Source organism: Macrotis lagotis, chromosome X, assembly GCF_037893015.1.
Source record: "Macrotis lagotis isolate mMagLag1 chromosome X, bilby.v1.9.chrom.fasta, whole genome shotgun sequence".
Lineage (NCBI taxonomy): Eukaryota > Metazoa > Chordata > Mammalia > Peramelemorphia > Peramelidae > Macrotis > Macrotis lagotis.
Window position 1 is genome coordinate 169,370,350 of NC_133666.1, and position 20,413 is coordinate 169,390,762.

The 20,413-nt window shown below is 38.0% G+C and overlaps 1 protein-coding gene and 1 pseudogene across 7 annotated transcripts in view; one reads left to right on the forward strand and one right to left on the reverse strand.

Annotated features, from left to right (window-relative positions):
* MPRIP (myosin phosphatase Rho interacting protein) overlaps positions 1 to 19,961 on the reverse strand; it is a 241,755-nt gene extending 221,794 nt beyond the window's left edge. For 4 of the 7 annotated variants that reach the window (XM_074206994.1, XM_074206991.1, XM_074206992.1 and 1 more), the window contains exon 1: positions 19,118 to 19,961. In XM_074206994.1, coding sequence (XP_074063095.1) covers positions 19,118 to 19,237 — 120 coding nt within the window. In that variant the 5' untranslated portion in view covers positions 19,238 to 19,961. The remainder of the gene's footprint in view (positions 1 to 19,117) is intronic. The other 3 variants (XM_074206995.1, XM_074206996.1, XM_074206997.1) reach the window with 3 other exon arrangements.
* A 233-nt stretch (positions 19,962 to 20,194) lies between these two features.
* Positions 20,195 to 20,413, forward strand: part of LOC141498887 (fructose-2,6-bisphosphatase TIGAR pseudogene) — an 85,766-nt pseudogene continuing 85,547 nt past the window's right edge.

A 20,413-nucleotide genomic window follows, 5' to 3' on the forward strand; every position in this document is an offset into this window, starting at 1 on the left:
AATGAGAAACTTTCTGGGGATTCCTTATTGCCTCTAAAATAAAACATGAGGTATATAATGTTGCCATTTTTGAAAATCTTTAATAAGACTTTTTCCTGACTTGCTTCTCGTTACTCTTCTTTGTGCATTCTATATTCCAACCAAACTGACTTTGCTTGTTATTTCCAGAACTTGGTGAGTGAAATCCGACTTCTGTGCCTTAGTACAGGCTGTCTACCATGAATGGAATGAACTCCTCCTTGCTCTACTTCTTAGAATCCCTGATTTCCTTCAAGATACAATTCAGAAAAAGAAAAAGAAAAAGAAAAATACCACTCAGATACCAACTCCTCTAGAAAACATTTACAGTCACACACCCCTCCCCACAAAAAAGTATTTCTTCAAATAATTATTTACAATTTATTTTTACATTTATTTGTTAATAAGTTGTAGCCCATTAGAAGGTCATAGGCTCTTCTGGGTCAGGTCTTCCTTTTGTTTTTGAATTCTCTTTACCCATCAAAGTGCCTTGCATTTAATCTGTATTTAATAAATGCTTCTTGGTTAAATCAGAGAAATGAAGAATTGGTCTACCTAATCTCTAAAAGCAGCTTTCAGTGCTAATAGTATTTGGTTCATCAGTTCCATTTTACAGATGGAGAAACAGGCAGAGAAAGTATAAACATTCCTGAGGTCACATGGCATACCTGTACTGGCTAAAACCCTATCTCATTCTTCAAGATCAGTTCAAATGCCACCTTTTTCATTAAACTGATTCCTACTGGTGGAAACAGTTTTCCTTCCTCAAGCCTCAAAGAACATTTGCTCCTTCCATTCATTTATTACAGTTAGTTGCCCATAACAGAACCACGAGCTTCATGAGGACAAAGACCACATGTGATTTAATCTATTCCCTACTGGCTACCAGTATCTAACAATAATCTACACAGGTGATGCTAAAATTCTTCATGAATTGAAGAAATCCCAGATTTCCTAATCACAACAATTTATGTAGTACTTTTAAATTTTTGCTTTTGGTTTCTTTGAGGGGTTTAGGGGTTTTAGGGTTTTGGGGGGGTTGGGGTTTTTTGCAAGGCAGTGGGGGATTTAGTGACTTAGGTAATTATTAGGTGTCTGAGGTCACATTTGAACTCGGGTCCTCCTGACTCCAGGGCCAGTGTTCTATCCTCTGTACCACCTAGCTGCCCCAAACTTTTAAGTTTTATGAAGAATTTCTCATAATGATAAGCCTGAAAGCTAAGATGTGAAAATGTTATTTACTTCCATTTGACGTATAGGGAAACCAAGAAACAAAGTAAGTTAAGTTGCTAGTGAGTTTTAAACATGCAATTCTTCTGACAACAAGACATTCTTTCTGCTTTAAAACATAGTCCTTTTTACCCAGATAACTTCCAAAGCATGGAGATCAGCAAGAAATATCATGGGGGGGGGGGGACAGGGGAAGGTCCAGGAATAAACCAAAACTCAGGGAAATTTTGTTAAAATGCAACTAAGATATTTCACAAATACAAAAGCATGACCACTGTTCAAATTCCTTCCTGCCCTCCAAGGATTCTCCAGGCAAGCCCAACCATGCAAGCCAACTTTCAAAATCTCTCATCATTTGCCAGCCCCATCATTTCTGCAAGAGGGTGGACAGCCAAGAGTGAGCCCTTACCAGAACTTTCAAACACAGCAAAAGAACAGTAGTAACCAGGAAATAGACTAACCCAGAGGAAATTTGAAAAAAAGTTAAGTGAAGAAAAGTCAGGGATGGAGAGAAAGGTCTGAGTAGGAGGGAGGGAAGCAGAGCTGGCCAAGCAGGAAGATTCTGGGTAAGAACCAGCATTCCAGGAATGTTTCCAACAAAGGCAACCTATGCAGAGAATACCAAGGATATAAAAGCATCAAGACCATACCCAGACAGTAGGCCCACAAACTACATAATCTATTGAAAACAGCACTTACCAAGGCACTCAAGAATCTTAAGTCCACAGTAATTAGAAGTTCAGTTCTCCCTATTTCATACATTGGGCTGAAATCCAGAAACAGTAATCTTAAAGATTCATTCATAGGCACCAAAATGCCTACTCTAAAGAAACCACTTTGCTAGACACTTCAAGTCATGCAATGCAAAGATGAGTAATTCAAAGTTCTTGTACTCAAGAAACTTACACTCTATAAGGCAGATACATAGAAGCAAATAATCTAAAATAATTCAAAAATAAAGCATTCCCCACTGTAAGTCAAAAAGATATGTAGTTTCCAAAAAAAAAATTTCAAACTATCAAAAGCACACCAAAAATGTGCTCCAAATCCTTAAAGTCACTGAATTTGTTTGTTTGATTGTTTGAAGGCAAAACTAAATAGCTCTGCTTTTAGAAGGACTCATATGAAGAGATGCAGAGCAAAGGGAACAGAGCTAGGAGAATCATTTATACAATGACTACCACAATATAATGGAAAACAACTGCAAAATTATGAACTGAATACAATAACCAATCATAATTCCAGAAGACTGATGATAAAATATGCATCCCATCCTTTGTCGAGATGACAGATCCAAAAGAGACATCTATTTTGACACCCCTCTTTTTCTTAACTATGCTCATTTGCTCTAAATAAAAGGACTTTTTTAGGAAGAAAGGGAGGACATATTTAAAAATGCAAAAAAAATGGAAATTCAGAAAGACATACAGAAAGTAAGGGCACATTGGAATCACCAGGTTAAATTTAATATATATTTAAAGGATAAGCCAATTGTATTCAAAGAGATGCAAATCACTTTCTCTATTCTTAGTATGTTGTTTTGTCAATTTCAAAATAATGATTTTTAAGAAATCATCTTAAACTTTGAAGATGGTGAAAGATAAGAACAATGAATGTTAGAAAAGCTATAAGAAGGAAGGAAAAGGAATATGCTGGGCTTGGAGCTTTGAAGTGGTCCAATTGTTCTGTGTTTCATTATGGATAATTCAAAATTAAAGTAACTAAGCATTCCATTTTCTGACCTAACAATTCAACTCCTGGGCAAATTCCTCACAAATGTCAAAGACAAAAGTAAAGACCCAACACATATCTACAATTCATGACAATGCTCTTTGTACTAGTAAAAAAAAAGCTGGAGGAAAAGATTATAGTGGAATGCAAAGAGTTTGCAGGAAAAAAAACATAGCAATGAATTCAAGGAGATATTATTGTGGAGTAAGGAATGATAAACAAAAATTCAGAGAAATATGGGAAGATTTGTAGGCAGTGATAAGAACATAAAAAGCAGAATCAAGAGGACAGCTAGTCAAACTAACTGAAAAAAATAGGATAGTAGTTCCAGAAAACAGATAATGAAATATACTTTATTACTCATTGACAGGGAAGTGAAAAGGCAGGTTAAGTGAACCTGATGAGCTTTTCTGGGGGGGAAGAGATTAGGTTGTAAAAGGGCTTGAATGACTTAAGAAGTCTGGATTTGGGAGTTAGAGCCCTAATCTTTCTGCAATTTTTCATTGTTCAGTTGCATGCAACTCTATGATCCTGTGGGACCATAGCAGGCCAATTTGTGCATGAGATTTTCTTGGCCAGGATACTTGAGTGGTTTGCCATTTTCTTCTTCAGTGGATTAAGGAAAACAGAGATTATGTGACTTGTCCAGAGTCACACAACTGACATGTATTTGAAAACAGATTTGGGGGGTGGCTAGGTGGCACAGTGGATAGAGCACCCACCCTGGAGTCAGGAGTACCTGAGTTCAAATCCTGCCTCAGACACTTAATAATTACCTAGCTGTGTGGCCTTGGGCAAGCCACTTAACCTCATTGCCTTGCAAAAAACCCCCCAAAAACCTGAAAATAGATTTGGACTCAAGTGTTCCTGAATCCAGGTCCAGTGCTCAATCCACTGAGCCATCGAGCTGCAACTCTTTTATGGATTTAAGAGACAGGGGTTCAGAGTTGAAAACTGGTTCAACCGAAAGAAGACTGACTGAGCCAATAAATGTCAAAAGGCAAAGAGAAAGTAGCAAAGTGCTGTTTCTATGAAGCAGAATTTGTTGGTTAAATTTTGATAACTTTCCCCCTCTTTTTTTTATTCTTTCTTATAGGGCAGGGCTGTCCAACCTTACTTTTAAAAGTTTTTATTGAAACAATAGACAATATATTTTGATTTGCCATTTTAGTGAGAGCTCTGTAGCAAACCCATAGGCAGGCCACATAAAATCACACTGCAGGCCACAGCCCACGGGCTGAATTTTGAACAGGGATGGGGAGGGATGGGGAGATGTATAGTAAAAAAACAATTCATACATACATATGTGTGTGTGTGTGTGTGTGTATGTATATCACTTAAACCAATATGGTTTAGGTTATTAAGCACAAAAGAGAAGACTAAAACAATCAATGATAAAACATACTTTCAAGTTTTTATTTTCAGATCAATTTTATTCTAAATGTAACCATACCATAAGCAACTTATTCTTAGCAAGAATAATGGTCCTGCTACAAACATTTTACAATTGGGAATAGTACTGATTGTGACAACTCATCTCATAAAATGTTTCAAAATATGTTTCATTTTCTACTTTACTTACAATATTGATGGAACTCCTTTGAATATATGGCATTTCCACTTAAAAGAAAGAGTTCGGTTTTTTAGTCTACTATTTTGTTTGTACATGCCTTGTTAATTTTGCCATAAGTATGAAATTCTCACTTTGCCATTTAGTCCCTGTTGGTTTTTTCTATGCCACCTACTCTGGGTCTCTCAATATAAATATCCCCTTTTACTGATGAGGATACTGAGACTCAAAGTCAATCTAATGTGTCCAAAGACACATAGTTAGTTTTCTCATCTGTAGTTTTAGTTAAGTTTCTCATCTGGAAAATCAAGAAACTTGGCCTAGATGATCTCCCACAGTCTCTTCCAGTCCTAAATCAGTCAATCAACCAACATTTATTATGTGCCTACTATGAGTCAGGAACTTTGTTAAAATTGGAGGATACAAAAAGAGGTTTAAAAAAAGGTCCCTAATAATCAAAGTTGGAAGGGATACAGGAAATCTGGGACACTAATACATTATTGGTGGAGCTGTGAACTCATCCAACCTTTCTGGAGAGCAATTTAGGATTATGCCCAAAGGGCAACAAAAATGTGCATACTCTTTAATCCAGCAATACCACTACTGGGTCTATACCCTGAAGAGATTATGAAACAGAGTTAAAAACATCACTTGTACAAAAATATTTATAGCAGCCTTGTTTGTGATGGCAAAAAATTGGAAATTAAGTGAATGTCCTTCAATTGGGGAATGGCTTAACAAACTGTAGTATATGTATGTCATGGAACAATATTGTTCTATTAGAAACCAGGAGGGATGGGAAGCCTGGAAAGATTTGCATGAACTGATGCTGAGTGAGATGAGTAGAACCAGAAAAACACTGTACACCCTAACAGCAACATGGGGGTGATGATCAACCTTGATGGACTTGCTCATCCCTGTAGGACAGCAACCAGGGACAATTTTGATCCATCTGCAATGGAGAATACCATCTGTATCCACAGAAAGAATTATGGACTTTGAGCAAAGACCAAAGACTATTACCTTCAAAATTAGAAAAAAAACTGTTATCTTATTATGTAATTTTACTATCTCATACTTTATTTTTTCTTCCTTAAGGATATGATTTCTCTGTCATCACATTCAACTGAGATCAATGTATACCATGGAAACAATGTAAAGACTAACAGAATGCCTTCTGTGGAGGGTGGGGAGAGGGAAGCAAGAATGGGGGAAAAATTGTAAAACTCAAAATAAATAAAATCTTTCTTTAAAAAAAAGGTCCCTGGGGTAACTAGATGGCACAGTGGATAGATATACTGGCCCTGAAGTCAGGAAGACCTGAGTCCAGCCTCAGACATTAATAATTACCTAGCTGTGTGACCTTGGGCACTTAACCCACTTGCCTTACAAAAACAAAAACAAAACAAAAAAAGGTCTCGGCCTTCAAGGAGTTTCCAGTCTAATGGGGGAGATGACATGCAAACAAATATTTACAAAGCAAGCTATATACAGTATAAATAGAAAATGATTAAGAGTAAAGACACTAGAATAAATACTGGGCAAGGTGGAATTTTAGTTGAGTCTTAAAGGAAACTTGGAAGGTCAAAGAGGAGGCAAAACAATCCAGGCATCCCTGGGGAGGGGGGACAGCCAAAGCAAAGGCCAGTGTCAAGAGATAGAGTGAAGACACTCCATCTCTTGTTCATGGAACAGCCAAAAAGCCAATTATCACTTGGTTCCAAGAGTAGGAATAAGGTGTAAGAAGACTGGAAAAGGGGGGGAGATGGCTAGTTTATGAAGGACTTTGAATGTCAAATAGGGTCTTTTGTATATGCTTCTAGAGGTAATAGGAAGTCACTGGAGTTTATTGAATAGGGGACTAACATAGTTGGACCCATGTCTTAAGAAAATCTGACTGAATGGAAGACAATTTGAAATGGTGAATGATGAAGTAGGCAGATCCACCAGCAAGCCATTGCAGTCAGGGTAGTGGCAGTGTCAGAGAAAAGGGGACCTATCTAATAGATGTTGCAAGGGTGAAATCTGCCAGGCCAGGACAAAAGATTGGATAAGGGGGGTGGGGGAAGTAAGGAATTCAGGATGACTCCTAGAATGTAATGGACTGAGGATTGTATTGCCCACTACAGTAATAGGGAAGGGGTTGAGAAAAGGGCTTGGGGGGGGAAGATAAAAGAGTTGAGTATGGGAGATACTGAGTTTAAGATATCTACTAGACATCCAGTTTGAGATGTAAGATTTAAACCTAGGTCAATTAGTCAATAAACATTTATTAAGCATTAAGTGCCACAAGAAATTATTAAAACCTATGGAACTATGGCCAAAGAGTGATAAAACTTATCATGCCCTTTGACCAAACAATACCAATACCAGACTGTGTCCAGAAGAAATAAAAAAAAAATGGGAAAAGTCTCATATGTTCAAGGATATATATATATATATATATATATATATATATATACACACACACATATATATGTATATATATACATATATATATACACACATATGTATACACACATACAATCTGAATATATGCTATGTTCACTTTTTTAAAAACTTCTCTAATATTTTTCCTTTCTATCTCATGATTTTCTTTCTTTCCCCTTAGTTCTAATTCCTGTTACACAAAATGACTAATATGTAAATATGTTCAACACAAATGTATACTTACAACTTTTATCAGACTGTATGATGCTAAAGGGAGGGGGGAGGGAAGGAAGGATGGTAGAAAAATGTATAACTTATGAATTTGAAAATGGATGAATGTTGAAAAACTACCATAGCATGAAACTGGAAAAATAAAATAAAATATGAATTAAAAAAGAAAAATATAATTGGGAAATGTTTAAAATAATTAAATAAATAAAAATACAACATTGATAGTGCTAAAAGACATTATATGACAAATAATGGGCTAGGTGCTTCCTGATTTCAAGATCACCACTCTAGCTACTGCCACATCCATGTATTCTCCCTGTTAGGGACTTCAGCCCCATCTATTTCATGAATATTCATAATTCTTTCTTGGCAGAAAAATCTGACTGTAATAGGAAGCAATGGGATATGGTAGAAAGTGCAAGCCCCCAACTAGGAGTTAGATGACCAGCAATGCAGTCCCACCTAGTAAAAGTTAGCATTTATATGGTACCTGTTGCTTGTCAGGCTTAGCTGATCTTCCCAAAAAACATGACATTTAGGTGCTATTACTATCTCCATCTTGTTGTTGGGTAAAGTGAGATAAAGAAGTTAGCTAAGTGACTTAATGAAGTTCACACAGCTATTAAGTGTCTGAGGTTAAATATGAACTTGGATCTTCCTGAGTTCAGGTCCAGTGCTCTATCCACTGAAACAATAAGCTGCCCAACTTCTCTAAAATTCTACATTTTCACCTCTACTACTAACTTAGCAAGTAATTTTCCCCCAGCTACCCACTCCCTGTGGGCTCCAATGTCCTCCTCTAAAAAATGTTATGCTTAACAGGAGAATACTGTACACATTAAAGCAACATTGTGTGATGATCAACTAAGACAGACTTAGCTCTTCCCAGCAATACAGTGATCAAAGACAATTTCAAAACACTTGTTATGGAAAATGCCATCTACATCCAGAGAAAGAACTATGGAGTCTGAATACCGATAAAAGCATGCCATTTTCACTTTTTAAAATTTGTTTTGTGCTTTTTTCTTTTTTATGGATTTTTTCCTCTTTTGTTCTGATTTCTTTCACAAAATAACTAATATGGAAACATGTTTAACATGATTCTATATGTATAACCTGTGAAGAGAGTAGGGAGGGAGAGGAAAAATTGATGATGTTTTTGAACATTAAATAGATTAATAAATAAAAATGGGATGGAAATGTTATGGTTAAAACTGTTGACCTCTACTGTCCCTTCCAGTTCTAAGATTCCATGAACATGTTAAGATTATATCATTACAAAATATATTTGTACAACACTCAAAAGACTTTTCTTAGGAGTTTTAACTTTTTACTTTTGTCATAATCCCTTGGGTGTAGGAATGGATTGGGTGTTATTATTAGCTCTTAATCAAAGGGAAAAGAAGCCAAGAAGAGTCAAGTAAATTTTCTAAGCTCACAAAGAAAGAAAATTCCATTCCTTGACAGCAGGAACAGTTTCATTTTGGCATTAGTGCATTTCATAGCTTACATTGTAAGCTCTTTATATATATATATTTGATGAAATAAAAAGGAAGGAAAGAAAGGCAAGTCAATAATAATAAGTTGCACAACTACATCCACTGGTCAAAATACTAAGCTATTTCAACTGCTACTTATATACACAGCACAGTTGTGAAGAGTAACTTCTATCAAATTCATCAGTTCCCCTCTCATCCTTTCTACATATCCCTGCCAAAAAGGTCTTCCTGCTACACCATGCCAGGCTAAATGATGTGCTTGAAAGGGCACTGGATTTGAAGTTAGGAATCACCACAACCAACATGTATCTCAAGGAATACAAAAAATAAAATAAAACAAATCATTCTCTCCCTTCAAGGAGCTTATATTTTGTCTGACTCTGTCTGCCTCTTTCTTTTCTCTCTCATTTGGCTTCTGAGACTCGACTGCCTAGGTGATCTGGGGCATGTCCATTCACATCTCTGGATTTCTTTATTTGAGGAAGAGGAAAAGAGCTTCACTGGTTAGTTCAAAAGAACTTGCGGTCACTATATATTTTGTCTCCTGAGCCAGCATGGGAGACTGGAAATCTTCTAGGGAAATATTAATAATTAAGGTAAAAAACAACTGCTGGAGGAAACAAAGTTTAAATCAGGGAGGAAGTGGGGAGGAAGCCCAGAACAAACAACTTTTTTGTGTCCTAAGAGGATGGCTTAATAATACTGTTTAAGGCTTAATAATACTATTTCAATGTCCACTGAATTTTTATATGGCACACTCAAAGTTAGAGAACAGAGTGGAGGAAAGAAGGAGAGAGAGCAAGAATTCTAGAAGCCGCAGAAGGGGAACTGATTAGATCATTTAGCGAAAAGAACTTGAATGAAGATCAAATGCAGAGGAAGTTGAGACTGCTGGTAAAAATCACTGTGCCTCCCTGTTTCAAGAGAAGTCTTCTGAAAAAAAAAATCCCAAGAAGTAGAAATCCAGCCCAATCTCTCCCAACACAAAAGGGCTATCATTTCAGAAAAGAACAACTCCAGATGTTCCCTGAAGATTTCAGTATTTCTCCAAGATCCACAATTCAACTTCTTAAAGAAAAAAGGTAAAGTGTTTTATGTGCTAGATTACTTCTTCTGTACCATTAATAACAGTCTAGTAATTCAAATAAAATTGAAAATAGAAAAGCATTTATTAAGTGTTTACTGTGTGCCAAGTACTTTACTGATTGAGAATACAGATAGGAAAAAAAAGAGGTATAGTCACTCCTTTCAAAGAGCTCACATTGCAATTGGAGGAAATAGTACCTATAGGAAAGTATGACTTCAGTACAGTTGTAAAGGTCCTTAGTGGCATTTAAGGTATTAAGCCCTGGCAATTCACTATTTTGCAAGAAAGATTCCAGTTGATGAGAATCCCAATTATCAGAAAGTCTTCCAATGAAATATACATTAAGTCAACAAGTTATCCATTAAGCAACTACTATGGGTTATTGAGAACTAAGCAATGGGAATACAAAGAAAGAGGAAAATCTAATCCATACTCTTAGGAACAGCAACTCTTCTAGGGGGGGAATCAATATGCAAACAACCATAACAGAATACATACAAATAAATCTGAGATGATATTAGATGAACGGCATTAAAATTAAGGACTAGAAAAGGCTTCTTGTAGAAGATAGAATTTTAACTGAAACTTGGGGGATGGGGAGAAGCTAAGGAGGGCAGGAGAGAATTCTAGGCAGAGGGCACAGCTCAGTGCAAAAGTCATATGTCTTTACCCAATGTAATACAGTTGGGCAGCTAGGTGGTGCAGTGGATAGAGCACAGGCCCTGGAGTCAGGAGGACCTGAATTCAAAGTTGACCTCAGACACTTGATGTTTACTAGCTGTGTGATCTTGGGCAAGTCACTTAACTCCACTGCTTTGCAAAACAAAAATAAAAAATAAAACCAATGCAATAGTTACACTTTACTTTTTTCCCTGTATATATTCTTATTATTAAATTGATAAGCTTTTGCTATTGTAAAAATTGCCAATTGTCTCTCTTAACAGACTCACTCATAAAACTTAGCCAAGAAAAGTTTTTGCTTACTTTATCTTCTCCACAAACTTCATAGATCTTCACAGATTGAAGTTAAATTTGCCCACAGTCTCCCTAACTCAATTGAAGAAAGCATTCCTAGAAAGTCAATTACAACTTTAACAGTTTGTGTCTCTGTTTTTAAAAAGACAGTAACAATTCTCTATGAGACGAGATTTTTGAAACAGGTATTCCATTTCTCCCCAACATTTAAAACTTTTCAGTTCTCTAAAAATTATTTTGTAGCATGTGAATACTTCATTAATATTAAATACAACATATAAATATATAGATATGTTTATGGAAAGCATCACTTGACAAACTTTTAAATAAGAAAAAATACAGCATTAGTAAAAAATATTAAGTAATAATATGCATAATGTGTTAAAAGTGCAAAAATGTTATATATAATTTGGTGATGAATCACAAATAGCTGAAGGTATATATTCTTCTATTTACAGATTGTATAATTCTAATTCTATTTTGATCTATTGATTTCTCTGTATATATATATATGTATTCAAGTTGTTGCTGTAATAAGTTACTACTGGTATTTTTAACTTCTAAAGAATTTTACATTGTTCTAAGTAGGCCCTCTGTCACTGTTTGAGTTAGGGTGCCCCTCAACCCTAGGTAGAATTATTGGGCTTCCATGTAGTTTCTGATTTTCTTCAAGAAACTACATTTCTCAGCATTTCTCTGTGCTGAATGGAGAAATAAGCCTAAGCTTCAACATTTGAGTTGCTGCAATATCTTCTTTAGTACCTTTTAACAGTTCTTTTGTTTCAAGCAGATAAAATTGTTTCATTTGTTTTATACACAAAGCCTCTGTTCTACTTGACTTTTCAATTCCTTCTTCAACTGAGGCATCCTAGAAGAGAATTTTTTATCTAACTTAGAAATGTATAAAATGAGGGGCAGCTAGGTGGTACCATGCCTGGAGTCAGGAGGACCTGAGTTCAAATCCAACCTCAGACACTTAATGATTGCCTAGCAGTGTGACCTTGGGCAAGTCACTTAACCCCACTGTCTTAAATAAATAAAAAAAGTTTTTTTAAAAAGAAATGTATCAAATGTTGTGATCATTTTGTTATTCTGCTACTAAGAGACATCCATCCTTGACTATCTTCATTTTCCATTTCTAATTCTGCCATACACCAACTCCACACTTCTCTTTCAAGTATACTTATCATTTATATAGCCAGTCAGGCTCAGTTTAACAGAAGATAATTCTATTTCTTCTTTTGTATTATGCCAGTGGTGATCTTCCTTCAAGTTGTTTTGACCTTTGTTCTCTTCTTCAAACTTCACAAACAACAATTTGTCCATTTTCCCACAGATTCTTTGTAAACATTTGTCTTCAAATCTATATCATGATTCTTTTATTGTCCTTTGATCCGTAAAGGAAAGAATGCTCTGGCATTATTCAGCAATGTTTCCCCTTGCTGGGAATCCTTCTTTGCAACTCATCATCTCCTCCACATGGATGCTACTCTTAATCTAAAGAATTAATTCTAGCTTCCAACAGATGAATGTCCATTCTTACAGGTGAGTTCTTCTTTCCTTACTCAAAAGTTCTTTGTTCCCCTTTTCCATTATAAGTCCAACATTCTTGAACAACTCATCCTCTTTCTTCCTATTGTTAAGGTGTCTTATATTTTTCAATGACCAAATAGATTGGGAAATACTTAGGAGACTCCTCAGGCCTAAATTCACTATGAAATAGTTTGTGACTTCTCCAATCCTTTCTCCTTTTTCTGGAATTGTTCCTAAAATCAACAACCACTCTAAGTTCCAATTCAAAAAAATGCATTAAATATATCAATCTGTCAACTAATTTCTATTTAGAAAACCAATGGAAAAGAAAGAGGAAAAAAAAAAACTTTAAAAATCAAATAAAAGGACCTATACATAACAGGGTTTACTAAAATAAGCTGAACATAAAACAAGATTATAAAGGATCACTAACCAACTTAACTTGTAAATTATCCCTAAGCTTGCTACTTGACTCATTCTCATATTTTATCTTATTATCCTGAATTGTAGGGTGATCTAAGTGTTTAGATACTTTTTTATTAATAAAATTATAACTTCTTTCTCATTTAGCTCAAGTTCCCACACTAGATACTTAAATATTATTTAATGAACTGGAGAAATCTTCCTTAAAACATTTTTTTATATACTAAACCCCTTAATGTCTTAAAATTAAGAATTAAAATTACTGAATAAGCAATTTATTAAGTCATCAATAATTACATAGACATAAATAATTACACATAGTTTTCTTTAGATTTACTTTGAACTTTCACTGTAACTGTGCATGACTTCTTACTTCTGTAAATAGAGTCACACCATTCAATTCACATAATATACTAAAGTTCTTAGGAATTTTCTTCATCTTCTTCGAAAGGTAAAGGTTAAAGGGGCGGCTAGGTGTTGAAATGGATAGAGCACCAGCCCTGGAATCAGGAGTACCTGAGTTCAAATCTGACCTCAGACACTTAATAATTACCTAGCTGTGTGGCCTTGGGCAAGCCACTTAACCACATTGCCTTCAAAAATCTAAATAAATAAATAAATAAATAAATAAAGATAAAGGTTAAAAGTCTCTCCAGCTTTCTTTCTCTTTCCAATTTCTCTTCAACTATGATAAGAAAACAATTTTTTTAGTTTCTCTGCAACAGTCACTCTAGATAGTCTCTCTCTATCAAATTCTCAATGTGGTTCTTGATAAAATAAGTTATAACACTTCTCCCAAGAAGTTTTTCCTCACCTTCTTTCTCTGTCTTCTCCACAAACTCCTCATAGATTCTTACAAATCAAGTTAAAACACACATACACTCTCCCTCATTCCAAAGGAAGAAGCACTCATAGAATAACAGAACTATAACTCATAAAGAGACAATGACAGGGGACAACTAGGATGCAAGTGGATACAGCAACAGTCAGGACCTGAGTTCAAATCCAGATTCAGACACTTAAGAATTTCCAACTCCATTGCCTAGCCAAAAAAAAAAAAGAAAGAAAAAATAAGATACAATAATAATTTCCCTAAGTCCCTTATGGGGGCTCTTGAAATAGATGTTATACTAACTTTGATAGTCTTGGGCTATAACAGCAAAGCTCTCAAAAACTTCCTCATCACTGATGAAAATAGGATAACCCATAAAGTTAACTGATAAAGAGGATACATTGCTTCCTTTTTAAAATTCCCCTTCTCAAAAAACTCTAGCGGTTCCTTATTACTTCTAGCAGGATCGAGCCCTTCACAACCAAGCCCCAATTTATCTTTCCGTGATAATTATATACTGATCCACTTCCTGGACTTTACAATCCAGCCAAACTAGCTTTCTTGCAATTCCTTACAACAGGGCATTCTCTTTAGGACCTTCAGTTCCATCTCTAAGTGTGTCTTTCTATCAGTTGTTCCTCATAGCTGGAATGCACTCCCTCCTTACCTTTGCTTCTGAGGAGCACCTTATTAGGTTCAAAACTCAGCTCATTTCACCTTCTACATAAATCCTTTTCTTATCTCCCACTTACAGTCCCCTTTCCCTCCTCCAACTCCCCCACTAAATTACCTTGTGTTTATCTCTTATAGACTTTTATCCCACATATGCTTTTTATATGTACATTCTCTCATTTAATAATGTAAGCTACTTGAGGGCAGGCACAATTTCAATTTTTTCTCATATTCCTTGCACCTAGGATAGTGTTGATTTTGTTGATTGATTATAAGAACTATGACTCTACTAACTCACCTTTCTTTGGCAAGAATCAGTCAAATGCTATTAGAAGAAACTAGAAGCTGCAGTAAATAGACCTGGAGACAGGAAGACCTGAATTCAAATCAATACTCAGATACTTACTTACTGTGACCCTGAGCAAGTCACTTAATCTTTAACCTTCCTCAGTCTCCTTCCTCCCATGAGATAATCTTTTTAAAGTGCTCTGCAAATCTTAAAATGATATTCAAGTGTTTGCTATTAGACATTTGCTAATGTTATTAGATACCCCAACAGTCATCTCTTCCTTCTGAATCATTTCTAATCTCTCTCTTTCAACGAACAACTTTATTTCTCTCCAATCACGTCTTCCCAGATGCAAAAATAACTTCCCATGGCTCTTCTAGGTTTAGTCATCTACCATTCCATCTCTCCCTCACACCTCAGTTGCTAAATTTATTGGAAAAAGCTCTAGCTTCCACTAACAATAACTTCCACTTCCTCAACTTTACATTCTCTCAACTCCTCATCAAGATGCTTCAATTCATTGAAACTACTTTCTCAATGGTTAACTACTAACCACCAAACCCAGTGATCTTGTTTCAGTTTTCATCATCTTTACTTTTCTAAGGCTTTTGACATTGTTGCTCAATCCCACATATCCTTTGAATGAGGAACTCTCCTGGATCTCCTATTTTGTTAACATTTCTACTAGTTCGTGGTGCTTTTTTCTTCCTCCTATCCTCTTCAGATGGTTTTGAAATGTCATCTAAACAGATGATTCCCAAATCTCTAACTCCCATCCTGACTTATCCTTAGTTCTTAATTTATTATCTCTAACTGACCACAAGACATCTTCAGTGGTATATCACATCATCTAAACCTCAATGTGACACAGAATTACTGATGAGTTCATAGCTTCAAAGTTTCTTTCTGAAACAGCAAAATTCATTCATCCTCCATTGTTTAAATCTTTGGAGTTATATTTAACTTTTTTCTCCTTCATCTCTAATATCCAATCAGCTGCCCCGATCCTAATGACTCCACCTCTTCAAGATCACTTGGTACTCATCCTTTCTCCTCCTCTCCGTCCTCACCAGATCAGCACAGGTCCTTAGTATCCCTAATAGGTCTACTGCAAAAGAATCAATAGAGCAATCTGGAATTACATCCAAAAGACAATAAAACTCTGCATACCCTTTGATCCAGCTATACCAATACTAGGTTTGTATTCCAAAGAGATCACAAAAAAAGGGTAAAAAACCCATATGTACAAAAATATTTCTAGCAGTTCTTTTTTGTATTGGCAAAAAAAATGGAAATTGAGGGGATGCCCTTCAATTGGGGAATAGCTGAACAAATTGTTGTATGTGAATGTGATGGGGGCACTACTGTACTATAAGAAATCATGAGGGATGGGACTTCAGAAAATCCTGGAAAGATTTGCATGAACTGATACAAAACGAAGTGAGCAGAAGTGAGCAGAACCAGATGAAGACTGTACACAAGAACAAAAACATTATATGATGAACTATGATGGTTCTTGCTCATTTAAGTAGTGCAATAATCAAAGATAACTCTGGAGAACTAGTGCTAGAAAATACCATCCATATCTAGAGAAGAAACTATAGCTTAAATGCAAACCAAAGCAAATGCTGTCTTATGTTTTTCCCCTTTTTCTTCTTTTACAACATGATTAATATGGATTATAGATTTGACATAATTATACATGTATAACCTAGATTAGAGGATAGGGAGGTCAAATAGAGAAAAAAGAAAGAGAGGGAGGGAGAGAGAGATGTGAAACTCAAAACCTTATCTAAAAAATGCCTGTTGAAAACTGGCTTTGAATGTAGCTGGGAAAATAAATAATTTTTAAATAAAAATACTCAATAGCTCATCTGCCCTACAAGTTCTAATCTATCCTTCATACCACTGTCTTTACCTAACTCTGGTCATAGACACTCAAAAATGTTCAGTGGTTACTACTGCTTTTCTTTTGAGTTTGTTTTAGATAGTTTTTTGTTCTTCTATGAAGTCTTTAGCTTTTATTTGATCCGTTTTAATTTTCATAATGTTTGCTGCTTGACAACTCCTACTGCTTGTCAAGTAAAGTTCAGATTCTACTGTCTACCCTCTACTTACTTTTTAGTTTTCTCATATTACTCCTTTCTTAAGCTTTAGGCCCCAGTCAAACTGGACTACCCTCTCCCTTTGCACAGTGTTCTGCCTTGGCTCAGGGATTAAACTGTCCTTTCCTCCTTTGCCTGTTGATGACTGATTAAAATCAACCCAAATACCACCTTCTTAACAAAGACTTTCCTGATCACTTCTCCCCCTTTTACCTCCATCCTCATCTTACCTTTCAAAGAATCTTGTACTGTAAATTTCTCATGGTATCTTGTGAATTATAGCTATCTGTGCTGGCCCTAATTCCCCTCCCCTGGACTCTCCATGAAAGCAAACACATTATCTTAAACTGTATCTTCCCAACATCAAACAGCCTACAGGAGGTACTTAATAAATATTTACTGTATAAGTAAACAAATATAAACAAGTCAGTCTTAGGTACATTGTAGCAAAAATTAGGTTTCCCTCCATGCTTCCTGGGCTCCTCCATTGGCAACAGGAATTATTATAACTAGGTCACTATGACTGGAATGCATAGAAATGAAGAGCAACAAAGTTCACTACCAGATCCCCAGGCTAAATGGATACATTTAATGGGAAATAGGGTGGGAGGAAGAGAAGAGGGACATAGGAGAGAAGGTCACGGACAGTATTCACTACAATTTATAGGCAGCAATTTGCAGGATTACAAGTGAGAGACTCGAGTCTACAATTAATACAGAAATATAAAGATTTGCATCTCCTCACACAGCTATTCAACTACAACGTTTCTGTCAGGCTGAGTAGGAAGAGCACTGAATGGACCAAGAAATCAGGAAAACTGGATTTCACGTGACTGTGTGAATCTATACAGTGTCTTCTCTTTTCTACCTCAGTTTCCCCATCTCTAAGATGGAGGTGATCCAGAACATTCCTATGGTCCCTTTCCAGCTATTGATTTCTTTAAACAGCACATCTATGAACTGGGTCAAAAAGTATTTTTCCCCCTGCTAAAACACATCCCTGGCCCTCCCACTAACAAAGATACCCAGGTTTTAAATCAAAGGCATACCCTTCCTCACTAAGATCTTGGGAAGACTCTTACCCAATTCCTGCTCAAAATGGGGGTGGGAGAAGAAACCCCCAGTAAAGCAGTAAGAGAGGATATACTAGAAGGAAACAAAGCAAATTGGGTCAGACAGGATCAGAATCTCTAGCCTGGGCCTGATTCCTCTCTTTTCTCCACCCTTTTCCACTATGTGATCAGGGTTTAGACCAAAAGTCCAAACTCCCCACCCCCGAAATACTGACTCTAACAAACCCAAAATGGGCAAGTGATTTGTTTTCTCAAAAGTAATAAAAATCAAGCATTTTTTTTGTCTCACATACACGAAACAAATCCCCAAAAATCCATGAATCATATCACTAAACTATGGGAACAAGAAAGGATGTTATTTTTCAGCATACTTCAGGATTCTCCCTTTGTCCAGATTCTGTCTATCAATTACACTTCCCGCTCCTCCTCTTTCCCCCACAAACGCATATTTTTTCTGTTACATTTTTTTCCATATTAGCCTTGAGATTTCATTACCTCCCCCAGCAATGTCTGACATCTTTTCCATAATAGGATTGTAACCGGGCCATTAGAACTTGGGATGGGTGGGGGTGTTCCAGTATCACCATTTGCTCAGTATTTTCCCCTCCCCCAACCCCCCCATCTGTGTTTACTAACAGCTGTGAATGCCATGGCCTGGCGGGTTTATTTACACACAGACGACAGTAATACCCAGATAGAACAAGGTATTTAGTTTTTTTAACTGATTTTTAAAAAATTAAATAAGACATTTTAGAATATAAACTTCTGAGATGGCAGAGATACAGTTAAATACATTTAAGACAGATTTCCCAGGACTTGCTTGGTTTGGGTTTTTTTTTTTAATATTTGTAAAGACTGATTCTTGTTTGCATATTTTCTTCTAATTCACTCTTTTCCCCTCTTAGGGGAAATTCCAAAGCCGTTGTACAAAAACACAACCCACTCAGCCACTAGCCTCTGTTTTCCCTAAGCTCTGCCACGGTGGGCTTTGCTTTCCCTCCCCTTCGCAAATTAAATTAAAGCAAATCAAATCCATGACCCCTTTATAAGCCTCTCCACATATCAAGTCCAAGGGCTTATCCATCGCACAATCCACACCACGGGGGTTGGGGGGCGGGGGCAGGATGGGGAACGGGGGGGGGGGGCACGATAAGCGTGTGGATAAAATAATGGAGAAGGCCCAAAGCTAGGCAGGATGGGAAAAAAATAAAAATAAATAAATAAATAAAAGCCAAACTGTGACAGTCAGGGAACCGAGTCCATGAAAACCTCGCTTGCAAATTAGAGAGTGAAAAGAAACCCATCGGAAGGGAATGAACATGTGCAAGGGCAGCCGCTGAGATCACAGACTTGGGGGTGTGGGGGGAGCTTGACCTCCTCACCTCTAGTACAAAATGAAGGAAAAACCTAAAGACTCACCTGGTTTAAATCTTCATCATTGAGCAAATGAGATTCCCGGGGCTTGAAGCAATTCTGACACTTGCTTTTGTTGAAGATGTTGGCCTGAAATTTCCGGCAGGGGTTCTCCTTCGCGGACATTTTTCGGGTGTCCAGCCAGTCTCTAGAGCTGTCCTTTTTTTTTACTTCAAGGAAGGAGAGCCGGAGACTGCCCCGGTGCCCTGACCCTCGCCCTGGCGGGTTCTCTTTCCCAGGAAGATCATCCAAGGAGTCCCGCGGGCAAGGGATGAGGACTGGCGAGGGAAGCAGAGGGAGCCGGAGGTGGGGAGGGGCCCGAGGGAGCCCGGCACGGTCTCCTCTCAGTAGGGTTGTGCAATAATATCCTCGGATCGGCTGCGGGCTTTGGCGATCCGAGGCTGGGCGTCTCAAACCAGTCCCCGCTCACTCTGGGGGCATCCCAGTTTCAGAAGAGACGGGGAGGAGGGGGAAATGGGAGCAAAAAACGTAAAATGTGGAGTCGACCCAGGCACTGATCAGTCACCAAAGGAAACGTGCAAACCCATATCCCTCCTCCTGGGAAAAGCAGCCAGACCAAGCTGCAGCAGCACCAGTCGCGAGAGGGACTCCGGGGACGCGGTCGTGACGCCTCTCCCTCCACGACCCGGCGGGGTCAAGCCCTGGCGGCGGGGGCAGCCCCCCGGGTAAGGCACCAATGCAAGGCGGCTGCGGGCACAGGGCCCGTCCGTAATTCAGGGCCGGGGATTTTCCATGCAGAAGAAATCCAGATGGGAAGCTGCCTGGAGGAGCGGGGTCCGAGGGCCCGCAGCAGACGCTGAACAGGTCGGAGAAATACAACTCCCCCCCTCCCCCCTCCCAACCCCCCCTTCCCAGCTGCAGGTGAAAAAAAAAAAGCCGGCCCCGGGGGGTCCCCCCTCAATTAAGGGACAATTCCCAGGCGCGGCTCCCCAGGGCGCTGGGGCGGGCACAGCCTCCACGGCCGCCTCCGCGGTTTAGCTCGCCCATGGACGCATCCTCCACAGCCACGACTCCGCACTCCGACTCGTCTGCGAGCCCGGGTTATCCAGGGAGAATCACTGCATGGTTCCCCGGGGAAAGAGTCCTCCCCGCCGCCGCTCCCCTTTGCACTCCGGGGCAGTTGCAAATGGTAGCCTTAGCGTCTCGCGCGTTCCTGGGATCCAGCGAGAGAGGGTGGGGGCAGGGGAGGGGTCACAGTTAGAAGAGGAGGGAGGGAGTTACAAGGAGAGGGGGGGGATTGGTAGGGGCCGAGGGGTAAGTGGAGCCTCTCCCCTTCTCCGA